Genomic DNA, 9,624 nt, shown 5'->3' with positions numbered 1-9,624 from the left:
ATAATGACATAGTTATTTCCTACAGATAAAAAATAAAAACAATGATTTAACATATTATCATAATCAGAAGATATAGCTAACTTATGTTGAAAACATTTTAATGATTTTTGATAAAAGTTGTTTATTGATCCCTTCATCTGTGAATCCCCCAATCTTTTGGACACATGACATATTTTCATTTAAAGATGATTTATCTAAAGTCTGCCCATCATAAAATATAACAATTTATGAAAAATTATAGAAATAATTAAAATCTACCAAGTTAGTGGTTATTTGCATTTAATTGTTATTACTATGCTTATTAAATGAAGCAAATAACACCACATATACTGACATTTTATTTTTGTGCTAAAATTTCAGCATATGTGACAATTTGGACATATAGCAATTGTTACATTAATATGTGACTTCACATCTCCATGTTTCATTCATATCTGTGCTTCTAACTCCCATAGGCAGTAAAGGTTTTTGGAATAAATGAGTTAGTGGATAAAAAATTATAATGATGAAAAACAGAATGATGTTTTCTTAACTAATTTAAAAATACAAAATTTTATCACATATCAGGAGAGTCAAACTCTCCTTCACACAGGAAACAACTTGTAGCAGTACGATGATCAATGATTATGAAAGGTTTCATGCTTGTCAGAATTAGCTAATGAGCTGTCACCTGTCAGTGATTTTGGTCTGAATCAGCCAGTTGATGAAGTCCCTGGTGGCAAGGTTATCAAGAACTGTGTTCATCTCATCTGAGAAAGAGCCATCCGCGTGTCTGCGGCGGAGTTCTTCAACGATGGTAACTTCTTCTGGGAAACTAAGAAAACAAGGTTTAAAGTTGGTGTTTGGATAGATATTTTAAATAAATGTGTATGGATTACCTACTACCAGCAACATGTGTGAGGGTTGTTTAGAATATGGTTCAGGAATCTATGTGTAGAGGGCCTACTATCAAACCCCTCATGGGATGCTTGTGAGCTGGTGACTGATGGAAAGGTAGAAGGTTTCAGAGTAGGGGTTTGAAATCAAGTCAAATAATTCTATGCCCTTTTAAAAAATTCCAGGTAGTTTCAAAGATTTTAGCAACACAGAGCTATTGTTGAGACTGTTAACTTGTCTACGATTCAACAAGATATATCACATTTTATAAAAGCAACAATTGTCAAGATAGCTATGCAAAAGGTAAGTATTAAAGGTTCCAATTTTTCTCTTTTTCTTATTTGTCATAGTAGAATTTTTAATATCCCTTATAACACTATTAAATATGCTCAAGAACAACTATTTACCATTGGTTTTGCAAGTTTGCTTGCTAATGTTTTAAAAATTAGCCACATACTATTTCCTTTTTATCTTAAGATCTATATTCCAAATTCAATTTAAAAATCAGTGTTGAACATAAATTTCATGTCTCTTATATTTCAAATGCTAATAAAAATAGTCACAAAGAGTGTAGGGGTCCTTCGTGGTGTAAGATCTAAGCAAGTAACTAAAGATCCTAGTTCCATTTTCAATTTTGATTTAATGGATATCTATATGATAATCCTATCAAAAAACTAAGTATGTGTTTAAATATATGGACATTTCTGTACCCAGAGTGTCATTTTATTAGCATTTTATGTTTGGTTGTTTTTAGTTTTTATCACACACTAATCCAAATATCTGCTCATACGTGAATATATGTTGATCACATATGTATATATGTAACTACTTCAAGTCAAGTTTTAAATATAAAAATTTTATTCAAATAATGAAATATTTTAAGTTTTCAGTACTATGTGTTTCTTTTACTTATCTTCAGCTTTCCTGGGACAGTACTCATTTAAATTTATTGTTCTAGTGAGGTTTTCAAAAGCATAATGTTTATTCTCAAATGTTTCTGTCCTCACCTGGAAAGTCAATATCCAATTATACATGATAATAGTGGAGAATAAAAATGTAACCTACTGTACTCATTATTAATTCCTGTTGCAAAATTTTTATATTAATCCTTATCAATATAGGTTATAGTCTTAGTTGATGAGACTATACTAATTGCTTCTTTAATCCAGATCCATATATAGGTAACTATACTATTAAATTTTCTGCATCAAGGAAAAAAATGTCAGATAAGAATGTACAGACTTACTCTCGCCTTTCTCGGCCTTTCACCAGCCAAGCAATGAATTCCTTGGCAGCTTGACCTTCCAAGTAAGAACTTACATCACTGGTAAAGGTTCCTTCAGCATGTCTCTCAAATTCATCATGACGTTTGGCAATGTTATTCCTGAAAGAAATGTGAGTTAAGTGGAAGCTTTGTCTCTTTGGCAATATGGTTCTCACTTACAAGCAGTGGCAACCTCAGGTTCAGGATCTGATGAACAAGGCGCTTAGTGAGTTTGGGAGATTCAGGTGGCTGGGGTTTCATTTTGAAGTTATATTCATGATCTGGATTGAAGACTGGTGGGAGAGGGCCAATGGCACTTAGGAAATGACCAAAGCATGACCTTCCTTCCTAGTATACCTGTTCTCACCTCCCCTGCTCACCTGTGCCATTGCGGATGAAAGCTGCATTATTTGTTACTTTATTCTCAATAGATGTAGGCTATCCACTGTGCTTTGCTACTCACCAGCAAGTTAGGTATTTGTTATTAGTATGTACAGGGTCATCGTTAGTTGATTGATTCAAAGGAAAGCAAAGGACCATCTCCAAATGTCATGGAAAGAATCACACAGTATGGATTAAAGAAAATGTGTGATCTTCTAGGAGGAAAACAAGGAAGATAATCCCACATCAGGCACAAGTTTGTGCAGAGTACTCTGGGGAGGAGGCATCTGCTGCTGTCGTCTGTCCAGCATGCAATTTGCCTCCGGAAGGTTTCATCTTAAACATATAGCAAACACCGCAGAGTGAGGATTGTTATATTTTAATTTACCAAGTTGTGGCATTTCCATACAGAAAAAGAGGACAGTGTTTTTCGTTTGTTTAAATCTGTGATTTCTCAGATTTCTTGGTAACTCTACATGTAGTCCTCGACAGAGATGTCTTCCAGTGACTCCCCTGACCTTGACAGCGGACTTTCCTGCAGTTGGACCCTCCCATAAGGTTAACTTTGGTTGACAACTCTATGTCTCCTATTTCTCCTACTTGCTTGTGTTCTCTCTTCTGCTCTCACTCCTTTCTTCCTTCTCCTTCCATCCAGACAAATCTATGTCCTTTTCCTGATTCTTAGATTCCTTCAGCTACTTTGTATGCATAACTCCCTTCTCCTTGTGGGCCATCCTCCAAAGAAATTGTGAAATTCTACCATCTCTGTGAAACCCATGTGGATAATTTTCTCCAGTAGCCTAGGAGCAGCAAAACCCCAACACTCGTCAAAGAAAATCCAACATTAAAATGTATGCCTTACGATAGGTTTGTGTTCTTATTTGCCGCCTTCTCTCTTTATGCCGTGCAGCTAGCTAGGCTGTAATTTTAAATGCATATCTTGGATTTTCTTTTACAAGAAAAGGAATGCATCTGTTTCCATTCCTTACCACGATTAACTTGGCGGGGGGATCATTTTAATGTGATCACAGTCATGGGTTTGAACCCCAAAAGGGAGTATGGAATTTGCTCTCTCTTTTGTCAGAAATTATATTCCTAACCTTGCAGGTCCACAGAAATTCATGTTCAACTTTAGGTAAAAGTGAATGAGAGTAAATATCACTAAGACCACAGTTGGGAAAATAAAGTCTCTGTGCCCTTGGAGTCTGGGTAAGGCATTTGGAGGGGTGAAGAGTGAGACATTTAGACGTCTAATTCAAAGGACAGTCTCTCCAAACTTGAGAATAATCAAAGTTGAAAGGGCTTTTGGGAATTACTAGAAAAGTGTGATGACTTTAAAAGGTCATGAAAAAAAATTTTGGACAAGTTTCATACATTTGTGTATGAATTTTGGACCAGATTTAGATTCTGACCTGTTTCTCTTGGTATTCATCAGCCACTGCACAAAGTCCTGGGCACGCCTGGAGTCTAGGTACTTGCTGTAGTCACTGGTGAATGTGCCCTGCGAATGACGCTTGTCTTCATTCATCTGGTCAGGATCATTCAGAGGGTCTGTCTGTGAAGCCGGGAAGGATCTGTGAAGAACAGAGAAAGGTGTGTCACAAGACCTTCCAAAAGTAGGCTTATTTGAGAAGCACATGAGTCATATGCAGCTGTTTCAATAGGTATTTCAGTGAGACCTTTGCTTCTCATGGGAATCTCATAGTTGAATACACTCTTATTCTGAATTCTAGTAACAGGTTTCTTAACTGACTTCATTAATTTTCTGAAATGGGATCAAATAAATCCCTTTTCAGCTAATGAATCTACTCATGGTAATGCTAATAATGACAGAAAAGAACAGTGACTTGAATATTTTAAAAGAGTAAAGAATCACAAATCATTTGTTTTGGTTAGCACATTTATGTTCCCAAGCTTGTTTTGAATATATTAATACAAAAATATAGCTCAATCACCTATTTATGTGGTAGCTAATGGCGGAAGAAAGAAAATTAAAAGTTCAGAGACAGACATGAAAAAAGATCACTTGCTAATTTGAAACTATATAGTGGATAATTCTTATGCCAGTAATCAACAGTTGGTTGGCATGGCAAATATATGTGGAACTATTCAATGGGATTGGTACTCCAGGAATAGAATACTGTTTTTACCTGTCAAATTAGCATTGATTAAATATTAGGGAGAATAAAATATTTCTATATTGCTAATGGCAATGCACATGCATATGGCTTTGCTGGAAGGAAACTTAGCAAGGTACTAAAAAAGGTTTAAACTCATTAAAACGCTTGAACATAATAATTCTTCTACTACAAATCTACCATCAGAAAATAATAAGGAACTCAGGAAAAAGTGTATATGCAAAAATGTTATTTGTAGTACTCTTCACGAGAAAACTTGAAGGTCTCTTTAAGTGTCCAATAGAAGAGAAATAACTAAATAAAGGTTGAAAATTTCTTGGGTGAAATAGTATGCAACTGTTAAATATCATAAGTTTAATAGATATTCTAATGATAGAAGAAAAAGCTAACAACACAATGTTAAATGAAAAAAATATGCTACAAAACCATATAAGTTGAGAGATATTTAAATACAATATACATAGAACCCAAAGCAATATACCACTTTTCTCTATTTTGAATAGTTTTCTTTGGATAGTGGAATTTTGAGCACTTAACTTTTTTTTTTTTTGCATAGTTTTCAAATTTTCCATCATGAACATGTATGATTTTTACAATTAGAAAAGAACAATGTTATTTTTAAAAGGAGTAAAAAGAGAAAAGAGTTAGTGAGAATAATTAAAATAATCTACTGTGCAGTACATGGATAATGAATGGATAGATCAGATTGGATCATCTGAAGAATTCAAAGGGCTGTAATTTTCTCTGAAGATGTTTTTCCAGGTCCCTCACCCCTTTGATTGTGAAACAACACATATTCTGATCCATACTCCAGAAAAGACTGTCTTTATCACCATCATACTATAAAGCATTTGAAAAGTATGGAGGATATATGCTCTAAATTCCAGAGATCCCACTCACCTGTCCTGTTCTCCCAGTCTCTCTTCTAACCATAGTACTATGTTACTTAAAGTTTAAGGATTTAATACCTGGTTTTCTCCTCTGTGTCTTGAAGGGATCGTTGCCAGCTTCCTTGCACCAGCATTATAAACAATCCGGCCACAAAGTAAATGTTCTTCATCTTTGCTGCCTGTCAGGACACAGCAGGGAGTAGGGAAGGAAAGGGCAGGGGCAGGCAACCCTATATAAACATGTCAGGCCAGGGGAGTTAGATTTCGACTCACCAAATATTATAAGAAGAAAGAAAAGCTAATCTGATCCATTTTATTCTGATTATAATTCTATCTTAATTCCAAATAATCTTAAAATTTCCCTAGATTTTTAGAGGCAAAAAAAGAATATATATATAAAAAAATGTGCTCCTTCATTAAGCTTTTTCATTAATGTAGCACACTTCTGTTAATGATTAAAAGGCTCATTTCCAGACTTGAAATAAAAGATGTCCATAATAAACATTTAAAATTCCCACTGTAGATGATATGCCACATATGGTTAGCCTGAATGGCACCTTATCCATAATGCCACCCCCTTCACTATCAGTCTGGCTTTCAATTAATAGTCCTTCACTTCCAAGCATTTACATTATACTGCATTTCAACCATCTTAAAGCAGCCTCAGGCTACAACTTGGCATACCAGCTGTCGGTTCAGATGTATTATTCATTTATATTTTAAATAGTGTAACTTGGTCTAGACTTTGTAATTATAAAGCGGCCAACAGATTTGAGGTATTTTAGGGTGCTTTGACCTGTTCTAAATTAAAGGGAAAAAATCATTTTAAAGACAAGCAATTTGCAACAAGAACTAATGCTTCTGGCAACTTGAACAATCACAACTAAGAAACTAAGAAATTAGTATCATAAAGGAAATTAGTGCTTGCTTCTGAAGTCTCGGAAGTCCCCAGGTTGTTTCATAATTGGATTCAGTCCAGGACATAACTTTTCCTGTCGGTGACACCAAAGCCCTAATTGTAGGACACACCAGACTTCTTATCCTTATATCACAAGCAGATGCCTCGTGATCCTTATATCACCAGCCGTAAGATGCCAAGGATGTGGTGATGTGGTGTGAATGGGGACAGGCACTTACGAATATGGGGCAGAATACCCCAGTGGAGCAAGAGCCTCTACTTTCTGAATGGAAACCTCAAGTCCACTATTTGTCATGAACCTCTCTCTGCTTCTTTCAAACTTAACCATGTTTCTTTCTTTCCTTTTTTTTTTTCTAGAAAAGGGGATTTCAATCCAAGATTCATTATGTTTATCCATAAATAAATTGAATGAGTATTTTTAGCAAATGACATTTGGTTTGGAATAAGGATTTTACAAATATTATCATTTTAAACTATCAATCTTTTCTTTAACATTCTTGCCATATTTACTATTTATCTCTGGCACTAAAACACAGAGAGTATAATACCTGCAGAGGTGAATTTATTCTCTGAAATATTTAGTACTTATATATTAGGCAGCCAATTAGACAAAGCAACATAATGGGAATTATGCATTTACCCTTTTTATTCATTAGCATTAAATTACTAATTTGGCATTTTGCCATATTTCAGTTTAACCAGTTGGCAAACCTCAGAAACTTTGCCATCTATTTAGTTAGTGTTGATTATAACTCTCAATTATAATATCTTTCAGGAATATTTAAAACTTAAAGTCACCACCTTTTAATATAGAGGATTATACCTCTTTTGGAAAGTTTCATGTAAAAGACTGAAAACTGTCAATTTAGTTTTGAGTAAATGATTTTCACCCAAAGTCCCTACAGGTTTTGCCATGTCTCCTATTACTTTCTATTGGGGCAGATTTAGAGCATGTGGTGTTCTACCAACGTGGGAGCTGATGGAACAAGAAGGAAACAGAAAGGAGTGTTCAAATCCCTATAATGCTATCCTATATTGAGTTCTACTGATAGAACTGCCTTTTAAAATCTCATTCATTCATTTTAGAAAGTTGACAGAATTGTAAAAAAATAGAGATATTTCACTGTTTGAACATCATTGTTGAGAAATTAAATATTGTTATTTTAATATCAAAATTTTATTTAATAAGAAACAAATTTAGGATTACTTTCCCCCTCAGTATATAGCCTAAGTACAGAGTATGCTGCTTTTTGAGAGCAAAATTTAAACAGGAAATATGGTAATAATAATATTCCATTTTAGGAAGGCTTTTAGACTTAGGAAAGAAGACATTGTATTACATTCCTAAATATATTGATTTTTTTAGGCCACATAAATACTTTTAAAACTGGTTGGTTCATAACAGAACCCCAGTATGTACTGAAAAACACACTACTTAATCATTTACTTCCTTGATGATCTTTGTAAATTTATTTTCTTTCTTTGAGAGTCTAAATAAGTACCTTGATTTTTTTTCTAAAGAGATGTTCTAAAATTTCATTTTAGAGTATAGCTACTTGAGTTTTTATTATTACTATTGGTCCTCAATACCTAGTACCTAATTATTAATTTATGGTTTTAATCATAACCATTCAAATAAATCCACAATAATAAATGATACTTGTTCTCCGCACCAGCTATGTTACGTCTTATTTACAAACAACTGATTTCATGGACTTTGATTATTTGACAGACATCAGAAATTCAAATATTTGAAAGATGATACTGAAACTGCTCTTTTGGAAAACAAGAGATTTTAATTGATAAGGAACAATTACTGTTATAGCCTCTGTAATGGACACATTTCTGAGTTTAAAAGGCACCTTCTGTTCACACATCTATCAAATACAAGGACAAGTATTCATTTTCCAGAATATTTCTACTTATTTGAACATGCAGTTCTTAAAACAGTTAAGACTTGTAACAAGTGCATCCATCTGAGTCTTTGTTTTTATTTTCTATCCTCACATAGGATAATTTCTCTGAATCACTTTGTGGCTTCATTTTGTTAAAGTAGGTACAAATATATTTGATATCACATTTTATCTCAATTCTAGCCTGCGTATTATTAGTAATAAAATCAAAGAAGAATATCAAGACAATTCACAACATTTTGCTCTCTTAAAAATACTTAACACTTCCCCAAAACAGGTTTAGAATTTGATAATCATCCAACAGGAATCTTACCTTCTGATGGAGTGGTGTGGGCAGAGCAGGTGGAGAGAGAGTGGGCCCTCTTTCGAACTTTGGATGTGCTCTGTGCCCTGAGCTCTGCTGTTTGGCATCCAAGTGCTCTGCTTTTATATACTCTCCAGCTGTTTAGCCTCACAGATATTATGCTGACAATATAAATTTCTCATCTGTAAATAATGAGGTTTTGTTACAAATGATTTCCCTCGCCCACTCGTTTTACTCATCTGCATCCTACTGGGACCTCAGAGAGACCCGGAAACTTTTTATTTACTCTTGTGCCTTTTTGTTGTTGTTGTTGGAAATGGAAAGGGCAGTTTTGAAAACTCATTTTCTCAGTCAAGCATGAAAATCACTTAAGATCTCTAAAGTGAGTTTGCTATTGAGGACCATGGCCTCAATTGAGGGTCTTACAAGTCCTTCTTTTGCTCCGTAGCCATGATGAATTTGCCTGAATCATCAATCATTCATTCTTCTCTTCAAATAACACGTAATTCACTTAAGGCATTTCCCGCTATATGAAATTAATCTGTGTTACTTTTGTGGGGAATTTGAAAGAGCTTCATTTACAACCTAATGTGTCTTGTTTGAATAAACTGGGTTTGGGCAGAGAGGATAAAGGAAAAAAATAAGGACCAAACATCAAATATAGGTGATGTTAATTATATAGGATCTAGTATTTCTTTTTCTTTTGACTGAATATTTAAGGCCTAACTTTACTGATAGGAAGGTGGATCACTAGGTTACAAAAGAATGAGATGTGAGAAAAGCTGTTGAAGTGAGATGCTTATTGTCATATTTCCAAACTTTCATGCTTTTGCCATATAGGCCCATAGTGATCTATAGAATGTCCCAAATATGATTCTGGTCATATCAGAGAAAAGAAAAATGCAGAACAATGTGGTCAGACAGCACAAAAACCCATCA

General features: G+C 34.4%; 1 protein-coding gene across 1 annotated transcript; it reads right to left on the bottom strand.

Moving 5' to 3' along the window:
• Positions 1-666: 666 nt before the first annotated feature.
• Gcg (glucagon) lies at positions 667-5,719 on the bottom strand. Its single transcript, XM_027938033.2, has 4 exons — positions 5,628-5,719; positions 3,934-4,095; positions 2,123-2,260; positions 667-814 (listed from the first exon to the last, which is right to left on the bottom strand). The coding sequence occupies exons 1-4, from the start codon at positions 5,717-5,719 to the stop codon at positions 667-669; spliced, it is 540 nt and encodes a 179-aa protein (XP_027793834.2).
• Between the last annotated feature and the right edge of the window lie 3,905 nt (positions 5,720-9,624).

This window comes from Marmota flaviventris, chromosome 11, assembly GCF_047511675.1.
Source record: "Marmota flaviventris isolate mMarFla1 chromosome 11, mMarFla1.hap1, whole genome shotgun sequence".
In the NCBI taxonomy this organism is placed as follows: Eukaryota; Metazoa; Chordata; class Mammalia; order Rodentia; family Sciuridae; genus Marmota; species Marmota flaviventris.
Note: the sequence above shows the minus strand (reverse complement) of the source record. Positions and strands in the feature narration are given on the sequence as shown.

Coding starts and splice junctions, on each gene's coding strand:
- Gcg (XM_027938033.2), bottom strand. CDS start 5,719: ATGAAGAACATTTACTTTGTGGCCGGATTGTTTATAATGCTGGTGCAA. Junction 4,096..5,627: donor GACACAGAGGAGAAAACCAG/GTATTAAATCCT, acceptor TGTTCTTCACAG/ATCCTTCCCGGCTTCACAGA. Junction 2,261..3,933: donor ATGAATACCAAGAGAAACAG/GTCAGAATCTAA, acceptor CATTTCTTTCAG/GAATAACATTGCCAAACGTC.